Source organism: Hydra vulgaris, chromosome 12 (genome assembly GCF_038396675.1).
Source record: "Hydra vulgaris chromosome 12, alternate assembly HydraT2T_AEP".
In the NCBI taxonomy this organism is placed as follows: Eukaryota; Metazoa; Cnidaria; class Hydrozoa; order Anthoathecata; family Hydridae; genus Hydra; species Hydra vulgaris.
Window position 1 is genome coordinate 23,642,501 of NC_088931.1, and position 20,869 is coordinate 23,663,369.

At 26.5% G+C, this 20,869-nt stretch overlaps 1 protein-coding gene across 1 annotated transcript in view; it reads left to right on the forward strand.

Moving 5' to 3' along the window:
* The window catches only part of LOC100212086 (probable ATP-dependent RNA helicase DDX43), a 33,030-nt gene that overhangs the window by 1,784 nt on the left and 10,377 nt on the right, over window positions 1-20,869 (forward strand). The window contains exons 2-3 of the mRNA XM_065812603.1: window positions 12,097-12,281; window positions 12,646-12,701. Of these exons, the coding sequence (XP_065668675.1) occupies window positions 12,097-12,281; window positions 12,646-12,701 (241 nt within the window). The remainder of the gene's footprint in view (window positions 1-12,096; window positions 12,282-12,645; window positions 12,702-20,869) is intronic.

Here is a 20,869-nt window from a genome sequence, read left to right on the forward strand (position 1 = left end):
TTGTTTTGTTTACAATTACAATTATCTGTAGTTTTTTCATTTAGGATTTCGTTTTTGTTTAACAAAGCATTGTTGTGACCTTTTATAATTCTTTCCATATTTTTTGTGCAACTGTAGCTTACTTTAATTTTATTTCGATTAAAAATTTTATGTAATTTATTAGAGGGCGTGAAATGCTTATTGACCAATTTTAAAAACATTTTTCCTATGTTAGTGGAAACATTTTTGCTATATGGGGGGAGAGGGAGTTAAACCAAATTACATTTCTAGTTCTATTTCGCTTTTTTTTATTCTTTTTTTCAGGGTTAAATTTTAGTTCAAAGTTTTCAAAACCACTTTTTAAGGGCATCTTCAAATATTCTTTTAGAGGAATTGAATACATTTTCATTAAAGGAGTTTTGGTTTAGCCTGTTGTTAATTAAAATCAGGATTTGTTTTAGAATTTGGGGTGGATGATTTGAGTTAATATTAATATACAATAATTCATTGTTTGGTTTTTTAAAAGGCTTATACATCAAGAAAATTCACAATTTTTAAATTTATGTTTACTTTGATTTAAAAACCAATATTTTCAAATATTTTTATAATATCTTTTCTAATTTTATCGAGCTGTGGACCAGATTTTTTACGCAAGAAAGTCTAGATGGCCAGTTTTGGGTTGAATCTCATTTTAAACTTCAATGTTGTTTGGTGCAGCAAGATCAGATTCAGCGACATCCAGAGCAGTTGCTAGTTTCTTCTATTTTTCCAAGTGAAGATTTGTTTGAGGTTTTAAGAAAATGAACTTTTAGAGAAAACACTTTTAGTTTATATAAGGTACTGTTGAACAATGATCTTAGTGATTCTAGCATAATTTCTTTCTCCATATCACCTTCAATTACTTTTACCTTTCTTCTGATTCACTCGATGCTAATTTATGTCTGGATTGTGGACAAAGCTTTTCACCTGGTATAACGAATTCGCCTTTACTGCAAAGAAATTTTGCTGTATCCAAGTTGATTTCACAAAGAATGCCTGAAAAAAAGAGAAGAACTCTTTTAATCTATATAAAAATTTTACTAAAATCATTTAAAGTTAAAAGTTGTATAGCATTTAATTTTGCTCTTTCAGAAGTTAGCTAAAAGTAAGGTTAAATATAGCTAAAGTAGAACTTGGCTGCCAAGTATTTTATTATTGTAATTCTCAACACTTTCATATTGGAAATTTGAAAAAAAGGTATCACTATCCATAACAACATTAAAAATACCTTTTTTAATGTTGTTATGGATGATAAATGAGTTGCAGCAATATGTCTACTTGCATAACGCTTTAAATAACATGTTTATGATAGAGACAATATGTTGATTTAACATTGATTATTGATAGCCCAGTCCTCCACAATACTGTATCTCTTTCATTATCAGGAATATCTTTAAAGTATTATATTCCAAGCAACAGTGTATATGTTGTGAGATGACATTCAGGTTGATTCCAATAGAGCACTGTTGATTATTTTGCATGACTGAGAAACTGAATTACCAATTAACTCTCAATAATTATTTAATGTAAAATTAAAACAATTTTTATGCTTTATACATTGTAACTGGCATTTTAAAACTATATTTTTATATTGCTAATGTCCTTACAAAACTATATTTATACATCACAGCTGATATCATAAAACTATATTTTTACATCCCTAATGGCCTCACAAAACTTTATTTATGCACAACCAACCTCAAAAAACTATTTTTATAAACCATAACTAAACCCATGAGAGTCAGGCAACTCCAAGATTCAGTATTGCCTCCGTGTTTTGATTGACTGTAATCTTTGAATTTTCATATTGATGAGCTACACAAGAAACTTGAGCTAACAATAAATTCACACTAATAAATATTTAACATTATTTTAATCGTATCTTAGTTACTGTTGTCGAATTTTGGGTCAAATGGCAACTATCACATCAAAAAATTGATGTCCTTTCAACATCAATCCATAAGAATCATAAACTTCCAACTTTCATCATAACTTCATAAGAATCATAAACTTCCAACCAAAAGTCAGAAACATCAGAATCTTTCAAAAAATTAAAAATTCCAATCTTTCCAGCACTTGTAAAATTTGCTAGTCTTTTCATTTTTGACTCTCTTAATAAAAATTTACCCTCTTCTATAACAGACATTTTTTTACAGAAATAGAATAATACATACTACTAGAATAATACACTACTAGAAACATATATAATGGAAAACATAGTGTACCATCTTTTGAAACTCAGAAGTATGGTAAACATTCTGTTGTCTATCAGTGCATTTGTGAATGGAACAAGAGTATGCGGTGTTTAAGTTGTAGTCCAAAAAACTTAAAATTTTATTGTCTCTTCTTAAACTTAAACAAAATCAATTTTAAAAAATTCTGAGAACAGTTGTCAGAATTCTGTTTGAGTGACACCATCCTTATCAATCATTTAGTTATTATTATTAAATACTCATAATTAGTTTACTCATTTTTATATTATTTTATATTATTATTATTATTATTATTATTATTATTATTATTATATATATATATATATATATATATATATATATATATATATATATATATATATATATATATATATATGCAATGATAAAATTGCAATGATAAATTTATACAGAAAATGCTTATATTCTCTTTTTTTTTATATATATCAATAGAATTATGATTTTTTTAAATATTATTATTATTATATTTATTATTATTATAATATTATTGTATGATTTAAAAAGGAGAATAAATATCTTGTTGTTGTTGCTGTTGTTGTTGTTGTTTTTATTAAAGTGTTACCCTGTTTTATTTTTATGTTTTAAAAAACTGGAAGCTAAGTAAATATTCAAATAACTTATTACATAATAATTCAACATTGTTTTAAGTTAATTATTCAATTAAACTTATTTTGCGGTAATTTAGTAAATTACAGTGGTTCAAAAAAGTTAATGTTGATAAATATGAAAAGTGATAAATAGAATTTTTATGACGTTAAAACTCTGTTAGGCAATTTTGTTGAGCATTTTTTAAACATTGCAAGGTCTGTTGTAGTTTGAGGTTAATCAGAATAAAAATTTAATCTATTTCTATTTAGCTTTTAAAATAATTTTTATATATTTTAAAATATTTCATGTTTCAAGTAAATGTTTCAAACATTTATAACCAAAAATTGTATTTGCTGAGTCTGATACAAAAACATACAGTGTTCAGAATAGCCCAATGTAGGGGCTGATGCGAACAAAAATTAATGTGGCAAAAAAGCTTGTTAATATTGCGTTATTCTTTATATCAATGAAAAAATAATAGGCATATTTGAAGAAATTTGCAATGATAAAATTGCAATGATAAAAATTGCAATAATAAAATTTGCAATGATAAAATTGCAATCATAAAATTTGCAATGATAAAATTGCAATGATAAATTTGCAATGATAAATTTGCAATGATAAAATTGCAATGATAAAATTGCAATGATAAATTTATACAGAAAATGCTTATATTCTCTTTTTTTGTAAATAAAGTTTAAGTTTGCCTCTTTTTTTTGAGCAAATTTTTATCCTTGTTTTTGAATTCACTTCTTTTCTCAGAGTTAAGGTAGCCTTTTCAGTGAAAACCTTGCCAAATCCTGCTTGCACTTGTATTTTTCCTTTTCTTTAGTTTTTTATAGCATTTCAAGATTCTTCAGAAAGAGTTGGTGACAAGGCTTTTAAAATGGTAACTCAAAGTTTACATTGAGGATAGTCATTATCTTTTGTATTCTCTGCCGTCACCAAAACTTTTTTCCAGCTCTAATGGATCTAATGGGTATAGACAAGAGGCTCTAAAACCAAATTCTAAGAAATCAAGCAAAATCAAGTTTAAAAAAATCACTGTCTAAAGGCTGTAAAGTAAGGTGGGCTGAAAAAAACTAGGAAACGGCAGGGCATGCAATAGTTGCTCCATGACCTTGTTAGTTATTGTGCAAAATATTTTGAATTTTGGAAGCCATCTTGTGGTGCCCCAGGGCGTCCCACTTTTATGACTGTCAAATGGCCCAATTTGGTTTTAAAATGGTATAGCTTCCAATGAAGTACTACCAAAAGCAACTATAATTACAATTAAGGGCAGTGAAACAGAGTCAGGTAATGCAACAGACTGTTGTAAATATTCTATGCTTTCTCTATTATCACTTATTCATAACGAAAATAAAGTAAATACTATAAAATTAACTTAATGTACTTTTCAGCAAAACAAAGAATGTCAGAAGTTATTATGACACCCATTAGCAAACCAAAGAATCTGACTAATGCTCAGGTAAGCAGTGTGACTATATTTATTACATTATTGCATTATTACATAACCGTAACCCTATTATTATTACGTGACTGAACTTAGCAAATCATGCTAACTTGAGAAGAGCTAGGGGTAAAGTTAAAGTTGGAGTTAGGGTTTAGGTTTACATGCATCGGCCGCTTCTCAGCAATAAATGAGTTTGTGTTGTTTATGTTTTCAGGAAACGGAAAAGTGCAATACTACACCCCGCAGCGCATTGAAGAAGCTGACAAGAAAGTCCCAATGCTGTCCGGTTTTCGGTTATCCATCCAGAGCCAAAGAGACCCAGCTGCCAACAAAGTTGGATACAATACGAACCTTTTTGCAGATGTGACGAGAAATGACAGACAATGCTCCGGATCCTGCAGTTTCCACAGTTGCAGAAAGAACAGCGCAGCATATCAAGCATATATAGATCAAAGCATCAATCCTGGTAATATCACACAAGAGAATTGTAGAGAAAATCAGAATGCCCCACAGCAATTACAAAAACTTGCTAAAACCATATAAATCCAGATAATGTAATCCGGCATACACCGAGCAACTTACAAGATTTGCTATCGAAACAGATCTGCAACTATTTGATATTGCAATCTGCAAATGTATCGATTTTCCAAGTTGCAGATGCAAACTTGAGCATAAGGTGCCGCCTGCGGAGAGAAGCTTTTTGACTGACCAACGAAATCAATGAAAAATGATGATCTACGGTGTTGATGTAAGAACTACAAAGACACTCGTGACAAAAATGCCTAAGACGAGTTGATGATTTCATGGAAAAACATCGCAAATGTATCAAAATTGATGAACAAGTTGACGATGTAAATGTTTCAGTAACGTCTGATGAGGACGACTCAAGAATGGATGCAATGGATCCGGATTTCAGTGTTACCACTGACACTACTGACAATAAAGTATTGGATATTGATAACAAGCAGCGCAAGAAACAAATGCGACTAGAACTACCAAATGTAACTAAGATGTGCGACAGATATAAAGTTCCAGGTCATTGTGCAGCAGCTTTTGTCAGTGCAATATTGCAAGATGTGCGTCTTATACATAAAGGGGACACATCAATGGTAATAGATAAGAATAAACTTGGTAGATAATGGCGAAAAGTCAGAAAGCGATTACAAACCCAGGCATTCCAGCAAAAACTGAATGGACTCTATTTCGATGGCCGCAAAGATAGAAAGGCTGGATTATTGTAGAAGAACATGTGTGTCTAGTTCGCGAGCCAAATTCAGAGTACCTAGGCCACGTTACACCTTTAAGTGGAGGAGCCGAAAGCATAACTACAGGTGTCTGGGACTTTCTAAAGGAGAATAAAGTCAAAACAGAGGATCTAATGGCTATTGGGGATACAATGTATTCCTCTTCACTAAAATATATGGCTGTTGGATATACTCTACTAAGTTGTGACTTTCTAGATACTTGATCATAGAGGATAGTGACAGAAATGTTATACAATGATGCAGCTCCATGTATTAAAACACCTGCTTGAATTTCTGCTATGGCTCATTCAATATCTTCTGAAGTATATGAGGCAGATATATTCTTCTGAAGTATATGAGGGAGATATATTCTTCTGAAGTATATTGTCTTTTTCTTACCTAAACAAACAAAACCAAAAAGTTATTCAAACTTGCGTTTTATAATTCAATTTTGAATTCAAAATTAGGTATTATGCAGTCAGAACGTTATTCTTTTGTTGTTAAAAAAAATATTTACAAAAAAAATAACCATTATATTATAATTATTTTTATTAATATTTTTTATTAAGTAGAAAGGTCTTTTTTTTTTAATTTAGAATTTACTATTTGAAAGTTTAGTCTTTTTTCTCTTAAAAAAGGCAGTTTTAACCAATGCGTCATAAGTTTCAGGTTCTGAATATTTTTCATGGACATTAAATGTGTAACCTATTGTTTTACATCAAAGAGACCATCTTCAAAATATTTGGTTGTAAGCAAAAAAATTAAAATATGACTGTTAATCAAATATTTTTAGTTATTCTGAAAATGAAATCATTATTTTATAACTTAAATGAGAATTTAATTAATTTAATGAAATTAATTACTTATATTAATAATTATATATTTTTAATAAAAAAAGTAAATTAAAAAAGGAGACATATCAGTTATGTTTGGATTAGTCCCGCAAATTTTCGAAATTTTTTTAAATTTAGTCATTATAGACAAACAGAAGTATTTCCGAAATCGTTGTGTTTTCAAAAAAATAAATATCATATATTATCATTACATGAGTATACTTTTTATAGAACAAGTTTAAGAAGAATTTGATACTAACTTTTTGAATAATACATAATGTAGGTCATTTTTTCTCGGGTGATAATAATGAAGAAAAAAAATTTTAATGGCTGACTACTAAAATACGTCAAATATGAAATGTTTTATTTAGAAGTAAATTAATTTATTGATCAAAATAAAGATGTGTTGTTATTTTTGTTGTAGTCGATATCTGTATCGCATCATTTGTTTTTGTCAATCTTAACAAAGGTTTCATTACGGGAATCAAAAAATTTAAAAGCCAAAACTTCAAAGAAACATTTTATATATAGAAAAATATTCTATTATTCTCTCTCAATCTTCAATCAAATTTAATTTAGTTGAATGTTAAAAGCATTATGTTTTTAATGCTTTGAACATTTTTCATGATACTAGACTTTTTTTTTTTTTTTTAAAAAAATTTCCATCTGCATCATTAATGTGCATCTTAATATTGTTTTTTATTTTGTTAATTTTATTTGATAAAGTTGAAAAAATTTTACTAATGAAAAACAAAAGAGATTCAGTGTTATTAATGATTCAACTGCCCATTCATGTGATTTAAAATGTGGCTATAAGGTTAAAATATGTTACAATATCATTTGGAAATGAAAGAATATGTAGTTTTAAGACTTATTTTAAATTGAGAAGTAGCGTGCTTTAAGATGCAACAACAATGTTTACAGTCACACTTCAGTCAATATTAAATCGCGTGTCGGCTTCTTTTTATTAAGTTGGGTAAAATGATATAACTCACTGTAGTGTACTCATTGTTAAACAAAGTGTATACTTTTTTAAATACTTTTTAAAGTTTTCTTTTAAATAATCACAAGGGACAAAATTTTTATTAATCAAAATATAGTATTATTAATAAACACACTTTTGTAAGTAACAAACTGGCTGGTCGTCCTGCCGGGCTACTGAAATGCATTTTTTTAAATTTCAGTCGTCTTTGGAAAAACGAGTCATCCTGTGCCACCAGACCACCATGAGAGTACATCCCTGATATATATATATATATATATATATATATATATATATATATATATATATATATATATATATATATATATATATATATAGCAGGCCTTGTTAAGAAGCGTTACGCAGCTCGCATTTTGCCTGGGAAAAGGCGATTTGCCTACATGTTCAGCAGTTTTGCGCTACACAAAAACTTTTATCTTATAGAATATTTAAATTATCTTTTGATGTCGTTAACGTGACGTTTTTTAGAAGAAATAAAGTCGTAAGTAAAAGCATTTAACCACAATTGTAAACTAATAGATTTTTTGTAAAAGAACAGTTTGTTTAATAATTTTTTTTGTTGTTAAAAATTAGTTTTAAAAAAAATAAAGTGTTTTGAGTTTTATCTTAAGGAATTAAATATATAATTCTTTTTAAATATGAAATTATTTTTAGTCATAATAGTTTAAAAAATGCACGATTTATTTTGATGTAAATATTTTATCAATAAGATATTTTGTTTATTGTTAATTCAATAACGTAAAGTTTTAATGACGTTCGTTTAATTTATGAAAATAAATTATAATCACGATTATGTTATCGGTAACTGATAAATAACAAAAAAAAACTATTGTGCAAAAACATTATTAAAAAGAGTTTTTCAAATTAAATAAGAAAAAATTTATTAACAGTTAATAAAATAACCAAAAACCAACTGTAAAATTATAAGAAAATAAACAAACATTATTTTATGTTTCATGAAAAAATATTTTTTTCAAAATAAAATTTAGTTCATATTCGAAAAAAATAATAAAAATAATTTTTAAATAAGAACTTAGATTTTATTTGTAACTTTTGTTATAGTGAGAAAAAAAAAACTGTATGATTTTTAACACGTTAATAAAATAACTTTAATTACAATCTGGTACTTGAAATGACGCTAGTGACGCAATATAACTTCTAACAATGCAAAATAAATTTGCTAATAAAATCTCGTAACAAGGCCTGATATATATATATATATATATATATATATATATATATATATATATATATATATATATATATATATATATATATATATATATATGTTAATTCACTTGACCAAGACCATGAAGGCCACTACAGTCGAGGAGACTGCTTTATTTGTGGTTACAACCTTCTCTTAACTCTATAATTCTGAAGCATGAATCTTGAAATTCTATAATACAGGCCTTCCCAGGAAGCGGGTGCAGTCGCATGTCTTGTTTGTTTATGTTTAGAGTATTTTTTTTAGACACACTGGCCTTGGCAGTTTGCATCTTTTAACTTTTAAAGCATTTCAATAATTCGCAGCAGAAAGCTAAACTTATCTACTGAGAAAAAAATCCAATTCTAAAAAAAAGAAACAAAACTGTAACGAAATATCAAACTTTAATTAAAGAAATTCACAATTTTTATCAGCCTGTTTAATTAAGAAACTAATATGCTATGTATGCTTAAACTATAAGAAATTTTGTCAATTTTTTTCTTACTTTTATTCATTTTTGTTTCACTTTTAAAAATGTTTTTGCTATATTTGACATTTTTTCTCAATACTTACATAACAGGAAAAATAAGAAAATAAATTGCTATTTATTTGTAAAATATATTATTTAATTAATAAATTTTATAATGACGGAAAAAGTTGTATAAAAGATTAGCATAGTTTCTTCTTTTTTTTAAATGTATCTACTACATTTGATGCCTGTCTGAAATTGTTTCTTTACTATTGCCCGATTTCCAACGCTAACACGAATTACTAGAGATAATGAACATAACAATTGCTCTGCTTGAAAAAATATATTTAAAAACAAGCGGAAAATGACAGTCAGTCAATGGTCAACAACCACCCAAAATGATAAAAATTGCTTTTTTGACCTCCCAAAAAAAAATTCTTGTTGGTCATGGTTGACTGGTTGAAAAAAAGATCAATGTTTTGCAAAACTTTCAAATGTACTTAGTTTTGGTTTTTTCTTTAAATCTTTTTTCATTTATTTTGTTGTAAGTTTTTGTCACAAATTTCAATAAATGAATATTTTATAATTAAATTTAAAATTACTAGTTGCGCGTTTGCACTTTTTTTTATAAAGGATTCTTAAAAAAATAAATATTTAATAAAAATCTGGTTTTGTGATTCAGCAAAGAGCGTTGAGGGGGGGGGAAGCTATAAGCTGTCTTCTATCTCCTTCCTCCCCCCCCCCCCCTCTTACTTCCTCCCCATGCTCTCTAAGCCAATCTCCTGGTGCCCCCTAATATATAATTTTATTTATTACAAAATTCTGTGTATTTTCTTTTAAACAGAAATAGTAAACTAGATTACAGCAAACCATTGTTTGCATACCTGATTTACAAATTTGCACGCATTTATAGGATAAAACAAAGCAAAGTCATTTTGTTTAAAAAAAATCTCTTATAATCAAAATGTACACAGTCACTAGATTTTTAACCTAGTTATGTGTATCAAAATGACTGTACAGTGATGTTCATAAAACTACAATGGCTTTTTAAAGGAGAAAAATAAAAAGATATAAATTAACTGATTTCATTGTGGAGCAATGAAATCAGTTAAAATTATATCTTTTTTAAATAAAAGAACTATAATAAAAACAGCAAAATAAAGATTTTGTTTAAATTTAAAAACAGCAAAATAAAGATTTTTTTTTAATTTAAAAACAGCGAAATAAAGATTTTGTTTAAATTCTAAATAAAACAATTAAAATAAAAACAGCAAAATAAACTTTTTATTTAAGTTCTAATTATAATTTATTTTTTATTTATTTTTATTTAAATTCTATATAAAAATAAAAAAAACGAACATTTTATTTTAATTCCAAATACAAAAATGTTATTCAAATTGTAAACAAAACAGTTAAAATAAAAATAAAATTTTTTTTTTTATTAATTCTAAGTCAAAGAACTAAAATAAAGTAGGCAAAAGTTGGTTTTCTTAATATTTAAGCAAATGTCAATGTTTGAAAGAAAAGTCTGCAAACTCGGGGTTTGTTTTTCTGTCAGTTTTATGCTAAATGTTCACATGTTTGTCAATTTGTTGAACCCTGATTCATAATTCTGAGTCTAACTGATGCCAAACTAAAACATTTCTAGGCGGGCATTTTTTTGTTGACCTTATTTTTCTAATTCCAAGGGCTTATAAATATTTGTGTGTGTGTTTGTATGTGCACTTTTTTATATATTGCATATATGAAAAAACAATTTTATTTATTTAGTTGAAATTTATTTTCATTTTTTTTCAATTTTATCATTATGGCTTATTTTCATGAACAATTTAAAATTCAATACACATTATTGACTGATGTGGGGTTTCTTCAATTTATTTTGTCTTTGTAACGGTCATTAAACATGATTTATGTGACATAAAAATGTTTTTTTTCCAAATATCTACTTTGTTTTGCTAATTTTGCATAGTGGTTGCATTTTGTTGTGCAAAATACTTATATTTTAGCCCTCTAAATTAAACACTTTATATCAAACAATAAATTAAAAAATTAAATTTTTGGAACCATAAATAAAGTGAATAAAAAATTATATCAGGATTATTTTAAAAATGGATATTTCAAAATATTTATTTTACCATAAAACTCTTCTAGATAAATGCTCTGCTCTGCATAGTGTGCAACCGACCGTTTTTCTTGTTCTAATAATTGCTATTTTTCTCTGAAACTTGTTCTTGATTCCTGCAATCTGAGAGATTGCTGTCTTTGTCATTTTTTATTAATTTGTTAGAATTACAGTAACTTATTTCAAAGAGATTATTCCAGCTTCAAACTATATTGTTACTGATTCGGTTTATCTTTGTTGTTACTCCTGGAGAGATACTTCATTGACTGACCAGAGTACAAATCTGTAATTTTCTTAATAATGTCCTCCAAAAAGAAGGTATTTGTGACTTGATTTACAAAGAAAGCAACAGATTTTACATTTGGCAGGCACTTTCAATTTCATTTTGTAATTGTAGTTTACAAAACTTTATAACATTGTGACTGCTTAGAGGTTATTAACTTGACCTTTTAAGTATTTAGAGTTTTATGCTTAGTTAATTAAGTCATGTTGGAAGATGATTAATAGATGCGCAAGGTATTAACTAAAGTCGTTATTAAGATTAATTATTATTATTATTATTATTATTATTATTATTATTATTAAGAGATCGTATAAAGTTTTGCTAGTCAAGCTACATTTTTGTAGTGGTAAAACTTCAATGAACATGATGAGTCTCCAAAAATTACTTAAATTAGCTGAAATTTTGAAGGTTTTCATAATGCACTAGACACAGCAATTGGTGAATAAATATACTTCGTATATTTGTTTACCAATATTCAATTTGACTAGACTAACTGCTCTGTTTCATAATTTACATGTTGTTGACCCTATGTTCTGACACTGCAATCTTCTGTTGTTCTGTTTCACAATTTAGATATTTTAGAATTGTTATAACTTTGGTAATATAAAAACAATATAATAATTATAATTTTTAACATATTATTAGAGGGAGAGGAAATTATGCGGAGAATAGTTTCAGATCTCATGAAAATTCAGGTAATGTGAACAGCACTCCATCTAGACAGCTTTCGGGTATTAATCAAAAACCATCAAATGGTTTTGCAAGTCCTGGACATCAAGACAACATATTGGTGATTGATGTTAGCAACGAGTTAGTGGGAAAAGTTATTGGTTAATATTTTATTTAGTTTCATTTTGTGTTTTAATTTTTGCGACAAATAATTGTTATTACAGATATTTTTGCATATAAATCTTATGCATACATAGTTATTACCTTCTTTTTTTTTCTTGAATTTTAAAATCTCAATTAAAAGAAACAAGTATGATATAAAAAATATTTTAAATGGAAGTATTGAAAGGAATTTTAAAAACTTTGTAACAATAATAGAGCAATCCATAATAGAACTGTTTTATTTCTAATATTATTAATGATAAATTAAGTGCAACTAGATTATTTTTAGTATTGTGTGCATATTTTATATTAGATTTTTTTTGTTTGTCTAAACTTGTTGTTGAATCTTTTTTAATAAATTAGGAAAAGGTGGAATAAAAATTAGAGAACTGCAAGATGTGTCTGGAGCAAGAATAAGGGTTAGTTGTCTTTTTTTTTTCATTGCTATTTAAAATGTAAATTTTATAATGGTATGAATATACTATATATTTATAGATATTTACTATAATTATATATGCAGGTTTATATGCAGGAGTGTATAATTTTACGTTTTAAAATAGTTGGTATTCATGGTTATAACCAAGAATACCAATTGTTTAAAACCAAAAAGCAGTTTGATATTTATGGTTAAACAAATTTTAATTTTGAAAACTAATTAATTGTTTCTTGAAAGGTTTTTAATAATTGAATTAAAATAAATCTAACTATAACTTTTTTGTTTTCAAAAAATTTCATAATTGTTTCATAAAATTTTTTACTGCAAACATGTTTATAAAAATGAGTTTTAAATGAATCTATTTGCTTTTTTATTTTCAATAGAATCTGTTTCCCTTTCTATTTTCAATAGAATGTGTTTCACTTTCTATTTTCACTAAAATGTGTTTCCCTTTAATTTTGGTGCACACTGTTCAAGAAAACTTTGTTGACATACTTAAAATTTTATAACTTGTTTGAAGGATTTTTTCTAAGTTATAAATTAGTGGAGTTTTGTAAGTCATGTTTTTTCTTGTCATGTTTTTTCTTGTCATGTTTTTTATTTTTTAAAGAACTTTAAAAAAAGCACAAGTTATTTCAACAACAAAAAAACTATAAATGCAATCTTTTACAATCTTTTGAAAAGTGTTACATTAAAAATAATTGAATTCAAATTCTTAAAATTGATTGCAAAAGAATCCTGTTTTAAATTATCAAACAGTTAATAAGTTAAACTTAAAAATTTAAACAGTTATATTTACTTGCATATATTTATTTAAACAGTTATATTTACTTTCATATATATAAAAATTTATATTTGCTTGCATATATTTTCCTATACAGTTATATTTAGTTTTATCTATATTTATTTATACAATTATATCTACCTGCATACATTTGTTTATACAGTTATACAACACTAGTTACATCTTGATGTAATGCTTAACCTTATATTTCATACTTAATTATGATTTATAGTTGATTTAATGAAGTATTTGTATTTAAAAGTTTGTCTAGGTATATCTACGTTCCAAAAAACACCTATGACACCTAAAAGCACTTATGTTTTTTGGTATTATAGAAAGTATAAGAGGTAGTATAATAAGAACAAAACTCGAGCAAAATATAAGACAAACAAATAAGAACAAAACTAATGGTAGCTAAAAGATTTGAAATTAAGAACAATATTATCGTCAAGAAAATAAAAACATAAATGAAGGCATAACAGTGTGAAACTATATCAAACAGACCTATTAACGTAAGAAAAAGAGGATAATAGAATTTTAAAAAATTCTTGCGTTATACTCCCAAAAAATCGTAAATTATCGTGATTACAAAAGTAAATTGGCAACTGTCATTACATTGTTGTAGTAAATAGTCATGACAATATAACCTGAAATATTTGACATAAGCAATATCATTCTTAATTAAAAACTTAACGCTCAAATATCAGTGTTTCTTGAGACAAATAAAATTAATACCACTGCAAGACAAGTATGGAAAATTCTGAAGGAAATTTGTTAAACTTAAAAAGAAGGGATTCCAAATATAAACAATTAACCAAAGAACAATGTCAAGGTTTATTAGAAAAATTATTACAGCAGATGAAGGAGAATAAGCTAAAACACGGTGCAATCAATGAAGTTGCTACTGCGTAGCAACTTCATTGCCAAATCAAATTTCGAGTGAAAAAAATCATTCTTATTTAATCAAAATGTTTCAAATAAAGTTAATATAATATACTTGTCATGTACATTTTTTGATTTGTTTTATTTTTTCGCAAATGTATACCGTATTTCCAGACAACAAAAATTGCTAAAATGTATACCATATTTCCAGACGGAGGAAGTAAAAAATAGTGTGCAAACAATGAGATCTATTGTAAAGACATGTCTCTGATAAGTAGCATGTTTCAAGCTCTCCAAAACATAATTGGTAATCACAATTCATTCCTAAGGATGGGGATTGCTGTATATCTAGTGCCTAATACTTTCTTGCATGAATGAGAGACTAATACACCCACCCAATCTAATTTAGCAAAAGACAAAATAGTATTACTGTTAAGATTGAACACCATTGACTGCTGAGACACAGAAGAAAAAAAAAACAATATGCTTGATTAAGTCTATAAGTAAAAACAATATACTTAAGTTTAATTTAGTTATAAATAAGTTGGTATTTCAAAAACACCTATATTTGCATATGTATAAATGTAATAATTTCAGGTTTTTAGAAAAAGTATAATATTTAAGAGCAGTTAAAACAAATATACTATGCTCTTAAAACAAATATAATATGCTCTTAAATCTTTGAAAAACTCTATTTTAGAAATGGGATTCTTACAATGCATCCATCGAAAATACATATGACAAAAGTAAAAAACAATTTTTTGTCAATAACCTGCAATTATTGTTTATACAATGTTTGTTTTTCTTAAAGCAAACCACTTATATAAGGTTTTCTCGAACTGACCAGAAATACTCAGTTTAAAATTTTAAACAACTTGTCTTGATCATTAAATTTTTCTAGCAACACTTTTTTTAAACAAGTTCACTCTTAACAATGCTGCAATCAACTGCCAATTAAGTTGTGAGTTTACAGAAAATGCTTAAGTGGATTAAAGAACAAGAAAAAACTGTAAAGAAGAACATAAAAATGGAAGAGAATTCCAAAGCACTGATTTTTGAGGAAAAAAAACTTGGTGAATTCTGAGGTGAAGATCTGAGGTATGGAAGTTTTTTAGAAAAAGTGAAAAAAAAATTGGTGAAGCCACATGTGGTAGGTATAACACGAACATAGGATGGAAAAGTTCAACCACTGCTATGATTAACCATATAAAGCTACGACATAATATATTGATATCTAAATCATGGTCAAGTGAAAATTATGGATTAAATAATATTCCTAAGGAAAAACAAAAAAAAGAAACAATTACTGTTTGGCAATTTGTTAAAAAAGAGTCTTTAAAAGGATCCCAAAGTGCAGTGACAAGTTGATTTCATATTAAAGGGAATGATTAAAAAAAAAATTTTTTTGAGCTAAATTTTTTGAGTAAAACAAAATAATAAACGTATACCAAGAAAAACTAACTTTGTTGTTTTACTCGAAACTTGCCATCTCCATGTTAGCCAGTTCCTTTAAGTCTTTAAAATGTATGCCGCAATCTACAGACTTTATAATTTATTTAAGTGCGTTTAATTCCAAAGAATTTTAGTATATGACGTCATTGTAGAATTTCTTTTTTTAATCAAATTTTTTTTTTTTTTCGAATCAATATTATCTGTTTTTGTTTTATTTGTTTTTTAAAATAAGCGTTTATCATCAATCGTATGAATTTCGTTTAAATTTTATTATACGCTAATCAAAAGAGTTTTTTTTTTATAGACGAGAACCAAATAAAATTAAGATTTTTCACACTCTTATATATAATAAATATATAAAAAAGATATTAATCACCTTGTTATATATTCTGAATCTTTTGTCTTTAATGTAAACAATGTGAACTTTTTTTCTAGTTTATCTAAGTTGTTTATCGCTACCGTTAACACATTTACAGACAGCTTTTTTATTAAAGCAATAATAAATGTTTTATGCCAATAATTCAAGACAGATGGCGATTAAAATTGTTAATGTGTTGTAGCGCTTGTTAAAAAACATATTTAGTATTTCTCAATTTATGTTGTATTTGGCAACTATTTTACATTAAAACCTGTTTCTGTCTACAATTCTCTTAACATTAAAACCTGTCTCTGTCTACAATTCTCTTAACATTAAAACCTGTCTCTGTCTACAAGTCAAATAACTACCAAAATTAACAATAAAAAGTTTTTCCCAATTTCAATTTTAAAATTGTTTCGATAATGCTACACTTTATTGGAATCTTTGGCAAATATTATTCAATTTTAAAAATAAAATAAGCAATACATGTTTTACAGAATAAATTTAATTAAATATATTCTCACATGATTATGTAAAAATTTTGAGAATATTTATTCCCGATGAAAAGTTTAGCAAATAAATGCAAAAAAATTAAACTTTTAAAAGATTAAATCATACAAAATAATTTTTTTAACAGAATCTTATTAAGGATAATAATCATTTAATAACAATAAGTATAACACAGTAATAATTTATAGCAATAGACAAGCTTAAAATATCTGAAATATTTTATTCACATTTTTAATGCAAACTTCGTTAGAATAACTGATAAAAAAATAATTTAAAATAACTCAAAAAATTCTATTGTAATTTATGATGAAAAAAAAAACTTTTATATAATAAGTAACTAAACAAATTCTTTAGTAACCTATAATGAAAAAGAAAATAAATTCTAAAATGATGTCATATACTAAAACACTTCAGAATTAAACGTGCTTGAATAAATTATAAAGTCTGTAAATTGCAGCATATATATTTTAAAGACTTAAAGGAACTGGCTAACATGGAGATGGTGAGCTTCAAGTAAAACAACAAAGTTATTTTTTCTTGGTATACGTTTATTATTTTGTTTTACTCAAAAATTCACCTCAAACATTTTTTTTTATCATTCTCTTTAATATGAACCCAACTTGTCTCAACACTTTGGGATCCCTTTAAATTAAATATTGTCATAATGTTCCGGCTGTTGATAGAATGGCAATCTTAGCAATAAGTAAATCTCAAGCAGTTGCTGGTTATGTGCAACAAAAAGGACATAAAATGCCAAAAAGTCCAACAACTATTTAAAGTGTATCAACTTTTATAAAGAAAAATGTACTGAACTTCGAAAAGATTTTGAAAAATTAAAAAATGCAAAGCGTAAATTTGCAGTTACAGTGGAAGAATGGACAGATTGCACTATTTTGCGTTATGTAAACATAACAGTTGATGTGCTTGAAATAGACTCAAATACAATTGAATGCTACGTCCTGGGTTTGACAGAAATAGTTAAACAGGCTAATGCAGGAACAATTAAACATTTGGTTGAAGCTAAGTTGGCAGACTTTGGAATTTACTTAAAAAATGATGATATTGCATTAACTAACAAAGCAGTAGCCATAATGAAAAGGATGGCAATCGGTTAGGTGTTTTAAATCAATTTTGCCATAATCACGCGCTTTATTTAGCTGTGATGGATTGTTTTTATATACCAAAAAATTTCCTGATGAAATGTTTGATGATATTGAAGATTTGGTGATTTGGAAGAACAAATAGAAGAAGATTCCACAGAAGATCAGTACACTGATTGCTATTTAGATTTTGGTGAAGAAAATGAGTATATTATAACATTGAATACTGACTTTGATTTATCACTAATTTAAGAGGTTTTATAAAAAATCTTTATAAGAATTTTTAAAATATCAACCAAAGCTGATAAAAGACACTTGAAAAGTGTCATTGAAAGATTTTGCAACAAAATATAACTAGAATAATAGAGAAAAAAAAATTTACATAAAAACTCAATGGAATTCCTTGAGTGTAATAATTTGATGATTTTTAATTCTATCCGAGTGTATTAAAAAATCCTTAATTGAATTTATGTGCATTATGTAGGTAAGTTAAATTTGAAACTTCAGACTTTCAAGTACAATGGTTCAGAAATTAAAGCCTTAAAATGTGACACAGTGGCCCCCTTCATTTTACAAATGGTCAAAACAGACTACTTTAGAGCTGTATAGTATACAGTGTATAAACAGCTTGTTGCAGTTTAGAATTCAAATATATCTAAAAGCAAAATGTCCATTCGCCTAAAAAGTTTTAGCCATTTTGAGATGCTTGTAAATTTTTCTAACAGTTTGTTTTGATCTAAGATTAACAGCATATAAGACCATTAGACCCAGCTATCTGAAAATGCAAACATTATAAACTTGTCAAATTCACACCAAAAATGCCAGCATTTATAAATAACTCTATTTTTCAATTATTAATGGTTGAATGCATTACTAGAAACCAGTGCCCCTCTAATCTGCCAACTGACAATGGTAAAATTTATGTTTTTTTTTTTTCACATTTTCAATATAGCATATATACCTGACAGCATTCATTGCAAATCTATCAAGTTTCATTAAATTATATTGAGATCTTTTTAGTGGATTATATTCTTCCTCAGAGTTATTTATCTGTCAAAATACTTAGTATTTTGACAGGTAAATAATTCTGAGGAAGAATATATTAGGTAAATAAAGCAGCACACTTTGTAAGGCCAACATTTAAAAAACATTCAAATTGTTGAAACAAAGCTGTTTTGGCGTTCCCCAACAAAGTGTGCTGTTTTTTGATATATATATATATATATATATATATATATATATATATATATATATATATATATATATATATATATATATATATGTATATATACATACATATACATATAAATAAATTAGTAAAAACGCATCACAATTTTTCTTTTATTCTATTATTATAGTCAGGAACCTTCCTGATGAACTTACTGATGGTGACACAAGTTATTGAAGAAAAAAATTAGATAAGTGTTTTTACTAATTTATTATTGCTTCGTTCTTTAAGAACATTGAGCACTCATTTGTAGGTTATTTTAACAATAATTTATATATATATATATCATGCCTTGTTAAGAAGCGTTACGCAGCTCGCATTTTGCTTGCGAAAAGGCGATTTGCCTACGTGTTCAGCAGTTTTGCGCTACGCAAAAACTTATATCTTTTAGAATATTTCAATTATCTTTTGATTGTCGTTAACGTGACATAACGTAACGTTTATTCAAAAGAAATAAAGTCGTAAGTAAAAGCATTTAACCGCAATTGTAAACTAATAGATTTTTGTTAGAGAAACAGTTTGTTTCATAATTTTTTTTGTTGATGTTAAAAATTAGTTAAAAAAAATTAAGTGTTTTAAGTTTTATCTTAAGGAATTAAATATATAAATTCCTTTTAAATATAAAAATTATTTTTAGTCATAATAGTTTAAAAAATGCACAATTTATTTTGATGTAAATATTTTATTAATAAGATATTTTGTTTATTGTTAATTCAATAACATAAAGTTTTAAAGACGTTCTAAAGACATTTATGAAAATAAATTATGATCACGAATATGTTATTGGTAACTGATAAATAACAAAAAAAAACTCTTTATCGTTTAAAAACATTATTAAAAAGAGTTCACAAATTAAATAAGAAAAAATTTATTAACAGTTAATAAGATAACCAAAAACCAACTGTAAAAATCATAAGAAAATAAACAAACATTATATTACGTTTCATGAAAAAAATATTTTTTTTTTCAAAATAAAATTTAGTTCATATTTGAAAAAAATAATAAAAATGATTTTTTAAATAAGAACTTAGATTTTATTTGTAACTTTTGTTATAGTGAGAAAAAAACAAACTATGATTTTTAACGCGTTAATAAAATAACACTAGTGATGCAATATAACTTCTAACGATGCAAAATATATTTGCTGAGTTGAGTTACTTAAAAATGCGTTATGCGTTTTCGCTACGCAGCGAAATCTCGTAACAAGGCCTGATATATATATATATATATTTATACAAATATATATACAAATATACATATATTATGTTACATCTGGATCGGATGCTGAAACTTATGACCAGAATCAATCAATGAGTTATGGGTGTAAGGCATTCCAACATTATCTGTATGCTCTACTTGAACTAACCTTTCTGGAGTAAATATACTAGATTTTAAATCAGCCTTTCCTAGCTGATAAATACCTTAAGGACCAATCTTGTTTCTCTGGTCACAAATATATGCCCTGTCTTCAAAAGGGACCTTAAATATGATTTTTGAAAATAATCAATTATTTCAGTTTGATTGAAGTGAAATCAAAGTATAATAAAAAATTCTTAGCACAATAATTGCAGATTAAAACAAAAAATATTCCAATAATATTGGCAATATATGCAATAATATATAAAAAATTCAATCAAATACTTTTTTTGTTTTACAAAGATACAAGTTGTGCTCTACTTGGCAATTGATGATGCCACACTTAACATCTCTGTCATTACATAAAACGGTTGCTAATTCACGAGTACATAATGAAATATCAAAGAATTTATCTAAAAATCGAATCTTGATAGTCCTTACTTTTAGATTTATAACAACCTCGGTTTATGGATGTTTCTTC